The 20464-nt window shown below is 43.5% G+C and overlaps 1 protein-coding gene across 2 annotated transcripts in view; it reads right to left on the bottom strand.

Moving 5' to 3' along the window:
• The window catches only part of RASGRP1 (RAS guanyl releasing protein 1), a gene marked incomplete at its 5' end in the record, with an annotated part of 82770 nt that extends 62527 nt beyond the window's left edge, over positions 1–20243 (bottom strand). For both annotated transcript variants that reach the window (XM_082649317.1, XM_082649316.1), the window contains 2 exons: positions 15560–15744; positions 20209–20243. In XM_082649317.1, coding sequence (XP_082505443.1) covers positions 15560–15744; positions 20209–20243 — 220 coding nt within the window. The remainder of the gene's footprint in view (positions 1–15559; positions 15745–20208) is intronic.
• Positions 20244–20464: the final 221 nt, after the last annotated feature.

The following is a 20464-nucleotide window of genomic DNA, read 5'->3' on the forward strand; positions in this document are numbered from 1 at the left end:
TAGTTTTACCTATTTTAGAACTTCATATATTGGAATCATACAGTATGTATTTTTTGTGTGTAATGCTTCTTTCATGAAGCAAAACATTTTTGAGATTAATCAATGTTGACTACATCAGCAGTGCACTCCTTTTTATTGATGAGTAGGTATTCCATTGTATACATAGCGTATTGTTTATTCTTTCTCACGTTGAGTGATATTTGGGTTGTTCCCAGTTTGGGATCTGTATGGCAAAAGCTGCTATGGACATTCTTGTATAAGTCATATCATGGGCATGTTTTCCTTCCTCCTGTATAAGTGCCTAGGAGTACAACTGATGGGACACAGGGTGGGTGTATATTTATAAGAAACTGCTGAACAGTTTTCCGAAGTGATTATATCATTTTACAATCCCATTCATAATGTTTAAGAGTTCGAGATGCTCCACATCCTCACCAACAGCTGGTGCTGTCAGTCTCCTGATTTTATCGTTTCCATTTATCTGTTGAGTTACTCTTCTGTTTACCTTCCTCTGAGTCCTTCAACATATTTATGATCGCTGTTTTAAATTCCCTAGTTACTAATTCCAACATCTGTGTCAACTCTGAGTCTATTTCTCTTAACTTTTTTTCCTTCTGGTTATGGGTCACATTTTCCTGCTTTTTAAAATGTCTTGTAATTTTATATTACATGCTGGGCATTGTGGATACAATGTTTAGAATTTGGATCATGTTAATTTATAGACACATTTAATTTACTGGAGTTTTAAACTCATCCTGTCAAGGCCTGGATTTAGGCTTTGTTAGGGTGGCTCAAGAGTAGCTCTTACTCTAGGGCTCTAGTACTCCTATTCCTGTGGTGTGGTCTTTTTCATGTCTCAGCTGAATGCCTCAGGTGTTATATCTTTCCATTCTGGCTGGTTCCAAACTGCAATATTTCCCAGACTATAAGACTTCCTCTGACTCACAGACCCCCAGTAACAATTTGGTGGCATGGAGTCTTATCATATTTGTACGCAGTTTAGCACTTGGCCAAAGACAAGAGATCCCTTCTTTCCAATACCCTAATCCACAAATTCCAGCCATCCCAGAAGCCCTGAACGCAAACTCTGTTTCTTCTGCCAGGCAAGATGCTGCTCTCTGAGTTCTAGTCCTCTGTACAACAATTTGTACAGTGCCAGGAGAAAGCCAAGATAAGTTTTGAGGTTACCTTATATCTTTTCATTTTATCCATAATCACAAGTCTGTCCTGTTTTCTAATACCTAAAAATAGTTGCTTCAAACTTCCCCGGTGGTCCAGTGGGTAAGACTCTGCCCTCCCAATGCAGGGGGTCCGAGTTCGATCCCTGGTGGGGGAACGAGATCCCACATGCATGCTGCAACTAAGAAGTCCACATGCTGCAACTAAGAAGTCCACATGCCACAACTAAGAGTCCACATGCCGCAACTAAGAAATCCGCAAGCTGCAACTAAGAAGTCCGCATGCCCCAACTAAAGATCCCACATGCCGCAACTAAGCCCGGCTCAACCAAAATAAATAAATAAATTTTAAAAATGCATGTTAAAAAAAATAGTTGCTTCACATGTTATGTCCAGTTTTATAGTTGTTTACAGCAGGAAAATAATTCCAATACCCAATAATCTATCATGGCCAGAACTGGGAGTTTGTGTTTTGATATTTAATATGTGTATAAATGGGAAGTCCATTTACTCTGTATCTGTCCTCTGGGAGGACATATACATACTAACTCTTCTATGCATAACATTATCAAGACATACATACACTTAATACTGTTAAGACTAAGAAAAAAGAAAACACTAATTTGTCATCTTTTCAGGTGCTGCCATCTTATATCCTCATAGATTTTATTTCTATATCATTCCTTAACTATTTATCTCCTCTGTACTCTTTCTAGCCTTCTATTCCTGTCTTAAAACCCAGAGACTAAACCTAAATTTAATAATGCCCTGCACTCTAGTGCTCGGTCTGATCTTGGTGTAATAGACAGATGTTGTTTTTTTTCCTTCTTTCATCACACCACCACCACCTCTCACCCCTGCTTTCCCCACCTTGGTGTCCATACGTTTGTTGTTTGTTCTCTATATCTGTGTCTCTATTTCTGTCTTGCAAACCAGTTCATCTGTACCAGTTTTCTAGATCCCACACATATGCGTTAATATACGATATTTGTTTTTCTTTCTGACTTACTTCACTCTGTATGACAGTCTCTAGGTCCATCCACGTCTCTACAAATGACCCAATTTCGTTCCTTGTTATGGCTGAGTAATATTCCATTGTATAAATGTACCACATTTTCTTTATCCATTCGTCTGTCGATGGGCATTTACACTGCTTCCATGACCTGGCTATTGTAAATAGTGCTGCAATGAACACTGGGGTGCATGTGTCTTTTTGAATTATGGTTTTCTCTGGGTATATGTCCAGTAGTGGGATTGCTGGGTCATATGGTAATTCTATTTTTAGTTTTTTGAGGAACCTCCATACTGTTCTCCATAGTGGCTGTATCAATTTACATTCCTACCAACAGTGCAAGAGGGTTCCCTTTTCTCCACACCCTCTCCAGCATTTGTTGTTTGTAGATTTTCTGATGATGCCCATTCTGACTGGTGTGAGGTGATACCTCACTGTAGTTTTGATTTGCATTTCTCTAATAATGATGTTGAGCAGCTTTTCATGTGCCTCTTGGCCATCTGTATGTCTCTTCTGGGACATTGTTGTTTTAATGTGGCCAGAACATCAGCATTCCTTTGGGAAAAATTTCTTCCCCAAATTCAGTAATGTGGTTCTAGAGAGAAATGCTCCATTCTTAAATTACTCCACCCCTGTGGCCATAGTTGATTGGTTCAAGCAGTAGCCATCTACCCCAACTTGAACCAACCAAAGTTCTTCCCTGGCAATTTTTTCACTGAACTTGAGGAAAAAAATATTAAATCTCTAATGGTTAGAGATACAGGATTTGCAGTTGTTAGCGCCATATTCCCTGTCCAGGGAGGAAACAAATCTTCAGTGAAAGAAAATGATTAGCTGACAAGCAGAGAAGCAAGTCAGAGAAAGAAGAAAGAGACAGAAATACATGCTGGTATCTCCTGATGGTGTTCTAGTCCCTAATTTCAGATGTTTCCAAGGCCTACAGGTATCTTGTACTCCTTCTGTGCTTCAGTTATATGAAATACCTGTTTTCCTTCAATAAATTCTGTAAGATAGTTCATGTTGGATTTCTGTCATTGTCCTAATATTTTGAAAAATGAGGGAATTACGTTTTGGGGTCTTATTCACTAAACGCCTATTAATATAGCTCATATTCATGTAAAATTTAAAATTACAGTACTACGTACTAGGTTCATACCTGCCTGTGTCTATTATGACAACATCCGGTAATTCTTTTGACACAGGCATTTCAACCAGATACCTCCATCTTGTATCTCCAAGATGCAATTATGCACCCTTTGGCAGTTTGCATTATTAATCTGGGAGGATGATACACTAACATTCAAGTCTATAACCTAACCCTAAACCCTAAATCCTAACCCTAACATTCTGATTATCTACTATTTTTGATTTATCTATTTTTGATTATCTACTATAATGGTATTTTGATAAAATTTTACATAAATGATTTCTTTCTACGAAGATTCCACTTCACAACAATATAGAGGATATGTATTAACTTTCATGTTGATAGAAACTGAGTCTCAGAAATGTTAAGAAACTCGCTAAGGGCAAAAAGTTCTAGCATTAGGACTAGACCTTATAATTCAATCAGGGTATTAGTCCCTTAACCTGGAAAGTCTATTTCGATTAAGGCAATCCCAGATTACTTTAACTTTTTGAGAAGTCACATGGCACTATAGGCTCATATTGAATTTAAAATCTACTAATAGCCTTTGGTATTTTTCATAAGATGGCAAGTACCCTAGTTTTTCTCCATCCAGAATATATATAAAGCAATATTATTACATTTCAGTGCAAGACATTTATTCCTATTGAAGTGCTGTCCAAGTTCTCTGCTCTTCCTTATTGATCTTCCTGAACTTTGATTTTCATCTAATGTACTTATTTCCATCAGTGTGTCTAACAAAAACATAGATTGTGTTTAAGTCTGATGAAAATGTCCAGAGCCACCCGTAAGTGTTTACACCTGCAGAACGACATCCATCCATACCCATGTCTGTATGTATACACTTTTGAGTATGATTATTAACCAGCTCTGAATTTATCTGGACCTATATGTAGCCTATATTTGCCCATCCAACATTTACTGAGCATTTACTTTGTAGCAGAGCCGTCAGTACCCCCACCCACATACTCTCAGGCCCTCCTATTATAGTGTATGCCCACCCAACTTCAACCTGCCTGAGGGCTTCCTTTGGAGGTCCTTCCCATCCCCACCTGTGTGCACGGCAGCCCAGACATGCTGGAGAAAATATGCTGGAGAATTAACACCTAGAAGCAGCCCTTAACCAATGACTGGAGGTATTTGCCATATAAATACCCCAGCTCCTTTGCCTTCGGTAGGATAGTTCTGAAGTCGTCTACCTTGATTCTAGAGTAATAACCCACTTGACAATGCACCCTTTATAAGCCGCCTTCCCAGTTTTTTCCTAGGATCGTTTTCCAAAGTAAACTATTTGTATTCAAATCCTTGTCTCAGGATCTGCTTCTGAGGAAACCTACCTAAGACAAACATTTAATTTTCACCCAAACTAAAATGACCTTTAAAACCTTTCACCATTATTATCTGTTTTGCAGATGAGAAAACTGCAGTAAAATAACTTGCCTAAGGCCAACATTTGGTAAATGGCAGAGTCAGGAGTGGATTCCAAAGACTACCATGCTGTGTGGCCTCCCATGGCCTCCTCTGTAATCTGCTCACTGCCTTCTTTGGATCAGGCTCTACCAAGACCATGGCATTTCCCTAATCAAAACTGTGTGTGTGTGTGTGTGTGTGTGTGTGTGTGTGTGTGTGTGTGTGTGTGTGTGTGTGTGTGTGAGAGAGAGAGAGAGAGTGAGAGAGAGAGAGAGAGAGAGAGAGAGAGAGAGAGAAGGAGGGAAGGAGGGAGGGAGGGAGGGAGGGAGGGGGAGAGGTGGGGTGGGGAGGAGAGTATTACATTCTCTCAGTCACTTAACTCCAAGTCCTGCCTCTGATAGCAGGGTTGAAGATTAAAGTCTGCAGTTTGTTTTGTTTTGTTTTGGTCTTTCTGGATACCGGGAGTTCAACATCTCAGTGCTGAAGCAGGGAGTGGGCTGAATGTGATGTGGGGTGTCAAGTACAGGACACGAATAAGGTATTTCAGTGCTGTGCAACCAAAGTACCCTATGTTTATTCTTGACTTTCCTCTTCCCTCTTTAAGACAGACATAGCACTCTGTTTCATAACCCAAGAAAATTAGACTAGATTCCTTTGAATTTTCTGGAATTCGTAATCATCTATTTTTCTTAGGTTTGAGAATACTTTCTTTTTAAGATCTCAATAGGGAAAATTATAAGCATATACCATAGTAGGCAAAAACAATGTAAGGGACCTCTATGGACCTATCTGGCTTCAACAATGATCAGAACATGGCCAATTCATCTATACTCCGCTCACTTTTCCCTCCCATATTATTTAAAAGCAAATACCAAACATGATATTTCATCAGTAACTATTTCAGTATGTATTTTAAAAAATAAGAACTCCTAAGAAAAAGAAAACCCAATGCATCATTAACATGCCTCAAATAAAATCGATAGTAATTCCTTAATATCATTAAATATCCATTCAGCATACAAATTTCCAAGTACATATAATTATATAATAATTATGAATATGTGTGTGTGTACATTTAGAAAAAAGGTTAACATGTTATGACTGGTTGAAATGTCCCTTAAATCTCTTTTAGTCCAGAGAATCCTCCTCTATCTTTCTTGCAATTTTCAGGGCACACTTTCTCAGTTAACTGAAGCTAAGTCCATCTCGGGCAGATGTTGGTGGTTGCTGACCAGGTAACAGGACTCTGAGCCACTGAGGGCAGAGACGGTGGGGGAACCACAGGCACAGTAATTGTGGGGAATAGGTCCTTCCGGGTTAATTTAAAGCACTGCCAAACAGTCAGGTGGACCCCAGTCACCACACACTCAGCTCATCCTTGGCAATAACTGAAGACAAAGTCCAGCAGCCAGGAGTGTGACAACTACAGCTGTCTTCTGGAAAGCAACACATCAGAAGCCTGAGTGACTCACTGTGTGTCTTGAACTACCTGGGAGTGGAGGGAAATGGTGAACCCACCAAAGGAGGTTTGGGTGGAGTAAATCTGGAACCCAGGATGCAAGTGAGCTGGGGAGGAAGAAGGGGGGAAGGGAGCATGAAAACTTCCCTATGCACCTGGCATTAAATAAGTGAATGCAAAATTAACCAAAAGGATTAACTGCTCACCAGACTTAAGGATGCTCTGTAGGCTGTAACTACATTCTAACAAGATAGACTCATAAATCATAATGCTGGGACATTTCTTGGCTTCCTAAATGTCCTGGGTGCCTCCTTTAAATGGGGCTCTTCACAAGATGACAAAAACAAGTCCTGGGGGAACAGCGGTTCACAGACATCCGTGAAGGGAAGCCAGCCAAAGCTACCTTTGCTCCCCTACCCCAGAAATTCCCAAGTGACTTCATCCTTGACTGCCTTACTACTCCGGTTACTCCACTCTCTCCTTCACTCTAAAACTGCCAGTCTCTGCTTCCCCTCCCCCTCAAGAACAGTACCTCTGGTCCCTACTCCCTTTGTTCATTTCAACTAATTGCTGGTGTCCCTCTAATCCAAGCTCCATCCTGGCAGCATCTTCTGCCTGAAGATTTTAATAAGAACCTCAGCAGTCTCTCCAGGGCCCTTGACCACTCTTTGGAAAAAACCAAAGCAGACAACATGTCCTCCCTCACAGCACTGCCCACCATCTCCGCAGAAGAATCACAAACCTACCAAACTGTAGCATCTTCGTGCTTCTGCTACGTATCTTTCCCAGTTGCTACTTCTTAAGATTCTCTTAGAAAGTTAACAGAGACAGAAAATTTTTCCACTGTTTCTGTTTCCCTTCCGCAAAACCCTGCTGACTTTCCTTATACATAAAAGAAAAAAAAAAAACAACTCACCTCTAGACTTTTAAGTTAATGGGAGCATTTTTTGTTTCCTTCATTTATTACAACTATAATCAGTCATGTTTATCATAATTCACATTTAGCATTGGAAAGAAATGAGTAACTACTTTTCTTTTCTTGTAATGTTTTTAAGTCCTCATTAGAATCATTTTAGTTGCCAAGCAACCTTCACTTTTATGCCTCATATGTGAAGAGATTAGGCCAGAATTATTTTTTAAAATCAATTTTAGGATGGAATAGCAACTTTGTGTGCTAGCACACCTCTTTATAAATGCTAATACTGATTTTAAGATCATAATTGTTTAAAATGTGAATTATGAAAAGCAAAGAGGTAATTGTAGTCAATCTACCATAAAAAAGTTAATATGACTGCAGTACCTAAACACGCATAGAAGAGAATCTAGTATACCCAACTGTGTCGACAGTGCTTATCTTGCTTTTGGTGGTAGAATGGATGAATGCAATTTTCTTCTTTTTGCGAGTCTGTATTTTATAAGCTTTCTATAGTGAACATAAATAATTTAAAAAGTTATTAAAATGTTAGCAATTATACTCCAATAAAGATGTTTTAAAAAAAGTTATTAAAATTTAAAAAGTAAGACAGGAGAGCTGAGTTACAATTAGATCTTTGTAAATACCAATATGAGAAGATGGATGTTAGCTGAACTTATTGTGGTAATCATTTCATAATATATGTCAATCAAACCATTATGCTGTACACCTTAAACTTATACAGTGATGTATGTCAATTATGTCTCAAAAAAAAAAACTGGAAAAAAAGTAAGTGTGTGAGCTGAGTTATAGTTAGATCTTTGTAAATACAAGAACTTATAAAGTAGTGGGAATTAAATGAGAATATGTATATAAAAATATTAATATAAACACTGTGCTGTTCATAGTAAATACTCAAAAGGTAACTATTACTAGAAAAAATTTTAAAGTCTACGTACGTGGTATTTTTATGTTATGTACATTTTACCACAATAAAAAAGTCTATGTAAGTACAATATAGATTCAGTCTATACTAATAATTTAGGGAAAAAATCTATTTAAATTTGGTTGGACTTTTAAGTCTTCACCCTAAGGATACTGGCTCTTCTAATAATCAAAAGTACTTGCTTTAAAAAAAGACAAATTCCCAAAGGACTTACAAGTTCACAGTCAACATCATGATTGAGACCCCATTACGCCTTCTCCCAGACATTTTCAGTCTCAGAAATCATTTCAGGAGTCTGACAGTGAGGGGAAATTGAGGCTCTGAGTTACAAAGTGACAGTCCAAGTGCTCTGGGTTTAAGCCAATGACAACCTCAAAAACAAGACTGAAGGCGTCTTTTTTTTTTTTTCCAGCAAAAACTGTTGACAAAGTTTTTCTGATCATCCACAATAGTGGAATATGGAATTATATCATACAATAGATTTAACAAAACTTTTATTAAAATGACGATGGAATAGTCACAAAGTCTTTGGAATAGGGATTCTTTTTTCAAGTTCAGAGTTAATAAAGGAAAAGATAAAGAAAACATGAAAAATTTAACTATATAAAAATGTAATATTTCATTAATGTCCCCAAAACAACATAAAAACTGAAACGAGAGTGAGGAAAAAAAATGCCTGTAGCAAATGCCAATCAAAGAGTTAACAGGCTTTTTTTTTTTTAACCATAAAAAGCTTTCATAACCTCTAATAATAAAAACATTAAACAAGTGATAAATAGGCACTGCGTAGGACGTGCGTAGCTGACCCTGCTTCTTCTCTCGCTCTTTCCCTGCTGTCTTCCTCATAACTGCTCTAGGACAACCCCAACTAGCTGGTAGCCCAAACTACCTGCAGACCAAGGCACCAAGTCCAGCAGCTGTCACAGCTCCAGGCAGAAGCAGGCAGGTCCTACCAACAGGAGGTGGGCCAGGGGTGGGTCTGCACTTCAGATAACCTTCCCTGGTGGTCTCACTGCCAACCACAGCCAACAAGCGAACACACCATTTTTGCTTTCACGTTATTTCCTAATGTGTTTCCATCACGGACTTAACAACTGTCATGTCAATATAGGGCCTTAAAAAGTCTGCTGCAAAAGCAGCACTTTTGAAGAAGTGCTCAGAGGAGCACCTCTCCAGTTCCCTCAGCTAAGCCACTACTTCTGGGTCTCTGACCCACGGGGAACTGGCATACACTAGGGAGCCAGGTCCCCAGCATCACACGAAACGGGTCTGAGTGTGGCTTAAAGGTGGAAATGCGCATTGGGAATGCTGCCTTTGAGTGCAAGGAACCAAATCATAGTAATAATAGACCACCACTTTCCGTTTATTTCCACGGCCAAAAGACTGACAGGCGGGAAGTTTTCAAAAGAGTTCCTGCATTTGAAAAGGGATAGAAATACAGGAAAATCTGGGCTTCCCTGGTGGCGCAGTGGTTGAGAGTCCGCCTGCCGATGCAGGGGACACGGGTTCGTGCCCCGGTCTGTGAAGATCCCACATGCCGCGGAGCGGCTGGGCCCGTGAGCCATGGCCGCTGAGCCTGCGCGTCCAGAGCCTGTGCTACACAATGGGAGAGGCCACAACAGTGAGAGGCCCGCGTACCGCAAAAAAAAAAAAAAAAAAAAAATACAGGAAAATCTGACAGCAGTGGGACCAGAGTTGCAAACCTGCTCAAAGGCAGGCCTCTCTCTAGTTAGATCTGGACTGATTGCTTTAGAGATGGCCAGGACACTGGCTTCGCCTCATGATTGTCTAGTTCATATAGTTGAAAACCTATTTGCTCTATCGTTTTTCAAAGGATTTGTATTCTTTAAGTTTTCCGTGTTTCCCTAGAAAGCCTGAGAAAATGCTCTGGGATGTCCAAGAAGCAAGTGTGCTATAGGATGGTATTTCTCAAAATCAGTTTGTGGGGTCACCTCCTTCAAAACCACGACTGAATGAAAAGCTCTGGAGTTGACCCTCAGGAACCTGAAAGTTGAACACACCCCACAATGATGACTATTCATGCTGAAGCTGGAGAACCTCTGGTAGAGTGGAGAGAACAGGAGTGTCAGAGTTCAGATCTCAGCGGTTCTCCCACTAATGAGTTTGGCTACTTTCCACAGGTTACTAACATTCCTGAGCTTCAATTACCTGTTAATTAAAAGAGCAAAATAATATCCACCTCACAGAGTTGTTGTGAAGATGAATGGGGCCAATTCAGGTAAAGGCCCAGCCCGCCAGGCCTAAGAAAGGAGGAGATGGGAAATTCCCTCTAGTCACTGTACCTCACACCTGGAGAGGGCAGACATGCCAGCCTATCACAGATGCAGCAAGGAGGCTCCTTGCCAATATACAGCATCCCAGTCAGAGAGTACGAATTCACTCCAGAGGGCTAAGAACAGCCATGCCCGGGAGCTGCTCTGATGCCCAGGGGCCTCAGGACGTGGGTGCCCAAAGGACCATCCTATACATATGATATCTTGCAACCGTGACTCCCAGAGATGGGAGATGCCACTGAGGAGGCTGCTGGGACAGCTGTGGTCTTCTTCCCAAAGAGCCTGTCTTCACAATGGCCAGCTTTCCTGTCCCTACACTTGGCTTTGTTCCTTGGAGTTGCTGGTTCCTGGGTCCGACCACCCTCAACATCATGGCCCTTGGCGCCTGGTCTTGTGCTTTTGTTGCCTCTGGGCACTCGGCTTTGGTGCACAGACTAAGTTGCAGAGGGGTGAGGAACACTGAATCTTCCCTCTGCCACGGAGGGAACAACAGTCCCAACGAGTGTGTGTTTGCCTTTTTTGGATCTAACTTTAAAAATAGATGTAGTGTTTTACCCTTAATAAGCTGAGGTCTATACAATGCTTTTAACATCCAACTGCAGGAAATACATCTATTAGTGGTACGGGAAATATACCTATTAGTCTGGAGGTTTCTTTCGTTTGGGAGATACAATGAACACACTAATTTAAATTAATTCAGAATTTGTTTGAGAATTCCAAGCAGATATCTGGTATACAGATGGGGGCCAATAAATGTTTCCTACATTGAATGGAGTTTAATTTCTAATCTGGGAGACACCAGGCCTGCAGACTGTGGGCACAGAGTGCAGACTTGTCCTGTGGGGCATGCAGGTCCCCCCGAGTGAAGGGAGCTTGCCCTAGGAGAAGGACCTAAGCATGGCCCAGCTCAGCTTTCCAGAGGCTTCTGGGAGCGTGTTTTCTCTTTAGACTGGGCTGGGGGGCTGGGGGCATGAGGCAAGTTGTTTCAGTTCTCACAGGCTCCACTTATCGTCTCCTCTGTCCATAGAGACACTAATACCTGCCCTATTTCAGAGTTGTTTTGAGTTTCAAAGAAAATGGATACATATAGCCCTCCAAGGAAGAAATAAACAACACACCGTAAATAAGACACTAGCTAAGCTGCGTTTCCTTTCTCGCTGTCGGGTAAGACAAAGATGTGGAGTTTCTTCCCACACTCGACCTGGGAGCAGGAGAGCTGCGTGCTGAGGGTCCCTTGCTGGGACATGTCTGCAGTTTACTTTCTGAGGCTGTCAGAAGTTGTCTTGCATTCAGAGGGGGCCAGAATTGGGACATCTGAAGCCTTCCATTCGGCCCTCGAAGCTGGCAGCCCTCTTACAAAGTGAACACGTTATAAAAAGCCCGGATGATCTCATAGGTCTTTCCTACCTCTGAAACAGATGGTGTGATTCACACACATTTGACATCAACGTACCCGTGTTGTGATGATTTGCCTCATTATGCTCAGTGGAAGAGTGGATTAATGAGCAATGATATGGTGACAATGTAAAGCATGACCTCTGATTAAAACAGAAGGTGCGAGTGGGTTGTTTCATGGTGAAAGCAACACACTATGACTCAAGGCTCTGAATTTCTAATCAGAGATCTGTAACCTTGTATGTGGCGTCGGGAGGCTTGCTACAGGCCTTAATTTGTACGTGCCGGCCACCCATGCCTAACAGCCTTGTAATAAGTCCTTCCTCTGAAATGAATGGTTAATAATACTAAAGAGAGAGCCATCGGTAAAGACTGCCAAATGCCCAGGATGCCTTAGACAGTAGTCAGACTATTAGCTGGAGCTGCTAGAAAAATGCAAATCCCACACTGCTTTTGCCCTTCCGGTCAACCATCTACCCAGGCCAGTGCTATCCCATGGACTTTCTGCAAAGAAGGGAGTATTTTCTACTTACTCTGTCCAGCAGCAGGTACCACTTGTGGCTATTGAGCACTTGAACTATGGCTGGTGAAGCTTAGGAACTAAATTTTACATTTCATTTAATTTTAATTAAGCAAAATGTCTACATAAATAGCCACAGGTGGGTAGTGGCTGCCATACTGGTCAGCACAGCTGTAGCCAGTTCAAACCTCTTCAAGGCATCTGCATCAAGGTGAGGTTGAGACAGTAGTAAAAAGTAGATGGACTAATTAGTCAGTCTTTGTGTTCAAAAGAGGTTTTATTTCTCCCTTTTTTTTTTTCAAGTTGTTGGGAGGAGTGGCTGAAACCTGAGTCTGAAGGGAGAGATGACCCCCCCGCACCACTCCCCCTGATAAAAAAAACTTTCCCCACACTTTGGTAGTGCTATTTCCCTCGCTTTCCATGGGTATTCAAATGAGAAGACTTCTAAACTCATGAGCAAAAAACTAAGCTCGATTGTTTTACTCTAAAGCAAAAACTCTTCTTTACGAACCAGAGAAAATAACCAGTAAGGTAAGTTTCAAGAGAAGCATCAGCCTCGCGTTACTGTTCTCGGATCACGTCTGAGGAAACCTCCAGAAGCACAAGCAATGTCCTACCGTGGATAGCTGCCTGTCACGATCCAGCTTTGGCTCCCCGGCCCCCGGCTCTAGCTCCACACCCCTGCCCCACTAGACACGTCCACTGATTCGCAGACAATTCGCAGACAAAAGGGTCATCTCCCATTCCCTCCAGACATAGGGTGTCTTTTCTTTTTTGCTTCTTTCATGTAAATTCTGTGGCAGGAAACCCTGCAGGACCTCAGGTGCAAACCCTTGGCTCTGATGGCTCCTTGCTGCCTTCTGGCAGCATTCCCACGCCCTGCACGAGAGGGGTTTGAACAGACCGCGGCTGCTCTCCCTAGTCTACGCCCTCACCTTTGGTGTGAACTCGCTCAGAGTCTACATGGTTTAAAGAATTTATTCTTCCTGCACACCTTACCTTAACATTGCCCTGGCTTTGGTACATTTTTTCTTTCCCCGAACGGTGCATTCCTCAGGTATTCTAAGCTTGAATAATGGAATAGAGGTTCGGTCACTGTAATTCTCTCATGCAATGCCCAGCCAAGTGTCAGATGCAATTAGGGGCTTAATTAGGGGCTACTGAGACTTCATGATAATGGATAAAAGACTGTTAGACTCAATGGCTTTTTTTTAAAGATAGCTTTGGGATTTTAAGGTACTTTTCAGTTCAACATAATTCAGGAAACAGTATCTTTAGCCCTGCTAGGATTCACTGAGGGGAGTGGGTCAGGCTTGGTCATTTTTTATTTCGCAGGACCTCAGAATCGGTCATGTGTTTTTCAGGTTGAGGTCATGATGATTTGAAGGTTAGGGCAACAGCCTTGAACTGAGTGGGCAGCTAAGTGACTGGCAGGGGAGGAAGAAGGATGGCATGATAAAACTATTGTTGGACCTTGTTTTCTCAACGGTGAAATGGAAAGAGAATAAAAATGCTTATTCATGAAATAGTCACAGTGCCCTGCTAAAGACCAGTAAATAAGACTATCACGGCTGTATGAGGAACTTTGCAGCTTATCAAGTCGGGAACCAGGTGAAAGTAAAGTGCATAATGAATAATGGCTCGTTACAGCCATGCTTCCACCCATCCCCCCATCTTCTAGCTTACCTCCTTGCATGGATATTTTCCACAGAGATTATTTTGAAATAGAAAACCATTCATTCTGCTCCCAAATTCATCCCAGCTGAAAGACTAAAGTGTAACTACATAGAAATTTAATTAAAATTTAATGCTAAACTAGTAAAAATACTCCCTCTTTTCCAAGTTAAAAAAAATCGATAATAAACAAGAAAGCAGTGATTCTCAAAGTGAGGTTCTCGGAGCAGCTGCAGCAGCATCACCCGGGAAAATGACAGAAATGTAAATTCTCGGGCCCTACCCCAGACCTGCTAGAGCAGCCAGCCTGCGGGTGGGGCCCAGCAATCTGTTTTACAAAAAACCTCTGTGTGATTTCGCAGAACATTTGAGAACCGCTGCTTTAAACCAAATGGTGGAATCACCAAAACTATTCTTTTTTTTTTAACATCTTTATTGGAGTATAATTGTTTTACAGTGGTGTGTTAACTTCTGCTGTATAACAAAGTGAATCAGCTATACATATACATATATCCCCCCAAAAACTATTCAATGTTTTGCTAAATTGTACTAAATGAGAATCTCCAAAATGTCAGTTTTTTCTGAATTCTACAAATAAGGTTTGACTGAGCACTAAACAGGTCCAGCCAATGAATAATCCCTAGCTCTGAGCTCTAACAGCCCGGCATGTTGTGCTACCTGGGATCTGACCAAGCCTCCCCTATACTCCCTGGGAGGCACCAGGGCAGGGCCGGCTGGTGGTGCTTCTGTGCTGAGACACACATGCTCATCTGCTTCCGGTGGGAGATGGAGGGGTTTCTAAAGGGGCAAGGAGGGGGACCGGTGATATTGAAACTTTATGAATCTTCCATCATTTCTTTTTGGGAACGGGAACAAACACTTAGTACTTTTCAATCACTACTTCACATATAACAATCAAAAGAAAGACAGTGCCTACAAAATTTAAAAAAAAAGGGCATCTTTGTTGATAATTGCTTGTCAGCTGCGCTAAGTTGCTCATCCCTCACTGTGAGTACGGGTGATGACAGAGTGCACGCCTAGATAACTCCCTGCCCCTGTGTCTGTCTGCTCATTTTATAGATCCTCAATCCTCAATCACACTGCTCATTTGCCAGTACCTTTCAGGCACAGACATCTGGCTTTGCCTGGTCCTTTCCTATTGCTCCACAACCACCCTCAAGATTGTGAGGGGAATTATTAAGACTTTATTTTCCAAATGATCCAAAGGCTTTCGAATTTCTATTTGATAACAGCATTTGCTCACGTAACCTAGTCTTCGTGTGCCCCAAGAACACAAGGACAGAAAAGCACCAGATGTACCACTGCATTTTATCATATTTTTCATCACAAGAAAAACCTCCATCGTGAGAAAATTGGAAATGCAAACTCTCCTCAGTAACTTTTCTTGCTTTAAATCGCGCTTCTCATCACGACCTATTACACCCACATAGTCATGTGCCATAGGCACTGCACAGTCTCCAACATTTCAAAGGCTCAAGAGCTATTTTTAAACCCCAAATGCAATCTAGGTTGCTATTCTATAACGCACTTTTTAAGGAAGAACAAAGTAAGAGAGCGATTTTTATGCATGTGGGCAGTTCGCCAACTCACCGAAAGATTGAACACAGCTGTCGATGAGATCGTCCAGGCTGGCTCCTTTGGCTAAATGTCCCAGAGACACCATCATTCGGAACTGGGTGATCTGGGCCAGGCTGGGATGGGAGGGGAGGGGGCTGCTGGAGGGCTTCCCCTCTAGTCTTGCTTTAGGGGCTGCTCTGCAGCCATGAGAAGGTTTCCTGGGGAAAGAGAAAAGGCAGGGAGAGTAGAGCAGCCAGAGGACGACCACACTGACAGCTCTGCGCTCTGCAGGCAGATTGAAGAGGAAAGGAGTAGAGATACGACAATTAATCCCGGGAGTTGGGCTGATAAGACATACCCCTCCCACTTGGTAAGGGCACCAAACGGACTGGTTAGCTGTTAAAGAGACATCTCTCACACTAATAGCAAGGTGAGACTTCAGGTTGCAAACAGGGCTCCTCAGCCTGGGGTTAGGATTGCTTTGGCCTGCTTTCTCCAGCTCCTGAAAGGAAGAGGCAGACGCAAGACTATTCTTGGCAGTTTTTAGCTCCTAGCAATACATTTTTATTTTAGCCCTGAGACCACTGACTTGGGTCTTAAGAATTATTTAAGTTTGGTCTCATCTTCAGCTAAATTCATTCGTCTTGAGCAACATCAGAGTTACTGTAGAAAGTCAGGTGGCCTCAGAAACATCTTTAAGGATTTTGGGGGAGAAGGCAAAGACCGAGGACCCGTGTGCAGGGGGTGAGGGTTATGGCGGTGGTGTTTAGATGTTAATCTAGCCTTTTTCACAAATCTTGGTTGGTTCTAAGATTCTGTTTTTCATTACTGATAATCATTCTGAGTCATTTTTATCATTAAACATTATTCTATCAAGTCCTTACTGATTATGAGAGCTTTATTCCAGAAGTGAATACAAAAAGACAAGTCTGAATCTGGAAGTGGCTTTAGAGCCCAAGAGGTCACCTTCCTCCACTTTCACTTAGCTTTATCTTTGGTCATGACCTCAACAGTATAAGTCAAGTTGTTTGCAAAATGATATCAGTAGGTTAATTAAGCATTTTATTTTTCCTTCCATTAAAAAAATAAACATAACATACAGAGACATATCTATCATCTTTGAAGGTTTACTAGTGATACGTGTTGTTGCTGATAACTCCTTTGAGTATATTCTCCTCTCCTTACTGTGGCTTTGGCTATTTCATGTTTATTACCAAAGAGGAGATGAAGAAAAGAAATATATCGGAGATCCATAACTTTAACTAACCACTATATATTTGATAAACACATGATGGCATTAATTAATCAATAAGTACTTAGCCTATGAGCAACACACGTGTGATAGGCCAGAGAGGACCAGTGAGATGGTCTGTGAAAGTACTTTGCAAACTGTAAAACATACTCATTATGTGTTAGTTGTTGTAGTATGAAGGTGATCTGGAAGTTCCTTAATACAAAAATCTAGTTGGAGAATCAGAACCAGACCAAGAAAAGATAACTCTATAAATCTTAAATAACTGTCCTGTGAGTGTCAAGGGCAAAAAGTGTGATGTTCTCAGAGGAGGGAAAACCAGTTCTAGGTGGAGTGTTGAGGAAAGCTTCTTGATAAGATGTAACCTCACCCAGAAGGGACTGAAGAAGTACTCAGATCAAAATAAAATGCTGGGGCACACATGGATTTTGGGAAACCACCCTGTTAAAAAGACAGTGGGACCACTCAGTACAAAGCCAGACTCGTGAAGGGAACACACTGACCTTCGAGTTCCCTTTCAAAGGAGCTCCAGAATGCTGGTCTGGCATTGGCTGCTGCCACCTGTTCCAACCTAGGATGGGCTCAGTGAAATCCAATCAGAAACTGGCGCTTGGGAATCTGCTAACCCAAGGCAGTGATTTCTGAAAGATCAGGTTGGTGTTACAGGACTTGATCAAGTTTCTGGTCATTACTGATTTTTACCCAGGCCCTGTGATAGCCCCAAGATCAGATCAGCATCTGAAAATGAAAGAAAATAATGGCCACTCTGAATTGAGTACCTTTGATAGGGCAGGCTCTGGGCTGGGGATTTACATGGTCTTCAAAGCTTACAGCCCAGAGAGATGTTATCTCCATTTCACGATGCTGAAACTGAGTCTAAAAGAGGCTGAATGACATAGACAAGGTTGCAGAACTCATATGTACTTGATCTGGGATTTGTACTTGGCACCTCTCTGGTTTGGTTTAATAAATATTTACTGTGCCTGGGACTATGCACCTTTCACTACATCAGAATTAGCAAGAGGAACTGAAAGGTTCAATTCAACTTAAGACAAAAGTAAAAACCTCCAAAAGCATAGCTGATAACATAAAGGCTGAATCTTGGGTCCTACTTCTTTTTCAGGTCCCCCAAAGTCCTCAGACCCCAGAGCTGGATGGCCCCTCCATGGTCATTCTCCAAGCCCTTCACCCATACATGTGGGGGTCTGGGCTCGGAAGGGCAATGTGACTGGGCACCAGTGCAGAGCCAGGCAGAAGCCAAGCCTCCTGTGTCCACGCCATGCTCCCTTCCCTCCGCAGAAGCAGTGATGTCTCTCTAAACCTGGCACTTGTTGTGCAGTGTTGGGATAAGTCAGCTTTTGGCCTTAGCTGCTGCCTCTTCACCATTAAGACCTCTACCTAAGGCAGACTTGGGAAAGATGAAAACAAAGTCCTTCTTGTTAGAAGCCTCTTTTTCTCTTAGGCCTTCCATATTACTTCTCCTTAGCCCCAAGAGAAGAGGCCACGGCAACTGGAGGCTGTCTCCACACACAGCTCTTCCCACTGGGGCCGGGATGTGGGTGTCTACCTCTGTCTCTCATCTGGCCAGTCCAGGAAAAATTCTATTTTCTCCCTCAGTTGGTAGCATCAACAATTCAGGACTCCAAAAACTGCCCTGGCTCTAATTCTGGCAATGTTTCCTAGTGTCACCTGTAGGGGAAACTACTTTGGTGCAGAAGGTGATTCTCAGAGGTAGATGCTTTTTATCAGAACTAGGAGGGACTGGTACAATACAAGCAGAAAGAATGAACTTGAAGGGAGTATTTAGGGGACGGGGAAGGGAGGGTGAGATGCAGTCGGGGGGAGGCCGCTGAGACTCAGAGGGCTTGGGCAGGAGAAACCAGGGAGAAGAGAAACTGCTAAAACCCAAATGGCATCCTGAGAGGTCCGGAAGATGGGGGTTATGTGCACCATAAACTAGGAAACTGGGCAATTTTGCTGTGAAAGTCTCTTGACTGACTGCTACGTGACAAACCTTCAAAGTGTTCTCTTCTGGTGAAATGGCTATAGATAAGGATTTATAAAATGCTTTATTTTAGACATAGAATGCATTCGCCTCTAAGTCTGCAAAGGCATATGTATTTTTAAAGGAAAGTAGGCAAATGTCTCCTCACCAGCTCCCTCAAGTATTAAGAAAAAAAAAGAAAGAAAAAAAAAGCGCCCTAGAGAAACAACTTGAAAGTGTTTCCTGAGGCTAAAACTGGCTAAGGCCCCATCCAGTTTGCCGAAGGAGACTGTCAAAACTCTTAAGTGGTTCAGGTGCAATCCATTCCAGCCTCAGGTATCTCAGTGGGGGTCACAATTTCGGGTTGAACTTTTCATGAAATTCAGCCCAGAAGAGTAAGGGATGAAATGGACAAGGAGAACGAACGGAAGCTTCCACAACTTTCTTTGCAGTGGAAGATGGCTTTGATTGACTTCTAGTGAGGATTTCTTCCAGTCCTGTCCTCTCCCCATTCCCATAATACAGACTCAGTTGAATGTACTTAAGCTCCTCCTCTCAGTCCGGTGCAAGGCAAAGCGCTGGACCTTCACGGTGCAGGACGGGGTGGGGGAGGGCATAAAGGACCAAGAACTTTTAGATCCGTAAGGTCCAGCAGGGCAACACTTCCTGCCTCGACTGGGCACGGCCAGGAGCAACAGAGTCTGCATGGATGGAGGTGGAAAGAGCACAGCTTTCCCGGCCCTATGCTGAGCCCAGGCTGTCGCCAGGCAGTTGTCTAGTTCTGGCCCTTTGGGGGACAAACTCAAAGTTGCCCGGCCCCTCCAGGCCTCCTTCTCCTGCCAATAGCTTTTTCACTCACGGTCAATTTTCCTTCATCTTCTGTCATCCCCAAGACACTCCTAAAACATGTCTCTAGGATCACGGTGGATGGAGGAGAGTGCAGGTTTCCACCCAGGTGGTTATGTGGCTCACTGAACCCTGTGCACTCCTGGCAAAGGCAGTTAGTGGGCCTTCTGGGTCCGGCCCCACGTCCGCAGGGCAGGACGGGCCGCCAGGTGGCGCTGCAGGAGCTGCGGCAGATGCAGGGGGCGCGTAAAGTCCGTGAGTGGGAGTTTCAGGGGCCCGGCGCCGGGGGACCAGGTCGCTAAGCGCGATTCCGGGGCTCGCCGGGCCAACTCTGGCCGCGCGTCCGCACAACCCGGCTCCCTCCCCAGTCCATCGGGCGAGACGCGCAGGGCGCTCCGGGTTCGTCCGTCCCTCGAGCGCGTCTCCCCCGACTTCGGCCGAGACCCCGACCGGCTGCCGCCGTCCGCACCCCGGGCCCGCAACTTCCCGGAGGAGGCAGCGCCGTGCTGGCCCCCACCCCACTTCCCATCCCGGCGAGGTCCTGGGGCCGCGCGCGCTGTGGCCCCCGCCCCAAGAAAGGAAACGGGCGCCCCTACTCACCGCGGAGCTTCTCTCGCTTTGCCCAGGGTGCCCATGGCCGCGGCCGCGCTCCAGGAGCCACCTCACCCAGCGCGGCGGGACAGGCTCGGCGGGGTGCGGCGCATCGCCACCACCCCCTGCCGGGCCCCTCCGCCCCGGCCTCCTCTCCCAGGACGCCCGACCGCGGCGAACCCGCAGGCACAAACTTTGTGTGAGCGCGCCCCTCGTCCTCCTCCTTGCGCGCGCGCGCGCACACACGCCCGCTCCAACCACCTGA

Source organism: Grampus griseus (assembly GCF_964374135.1).
Source record: "Grampus griseus genome assembly, chromosome: 2".
In the NCBI taxonomy this organism is placed as follows: domain Eukaryota; kingdom Metazoa; phylum Chordata; class Mammalia; order Artiodactyla; family Delphinidae; genus Grampus; species Grampus griseus.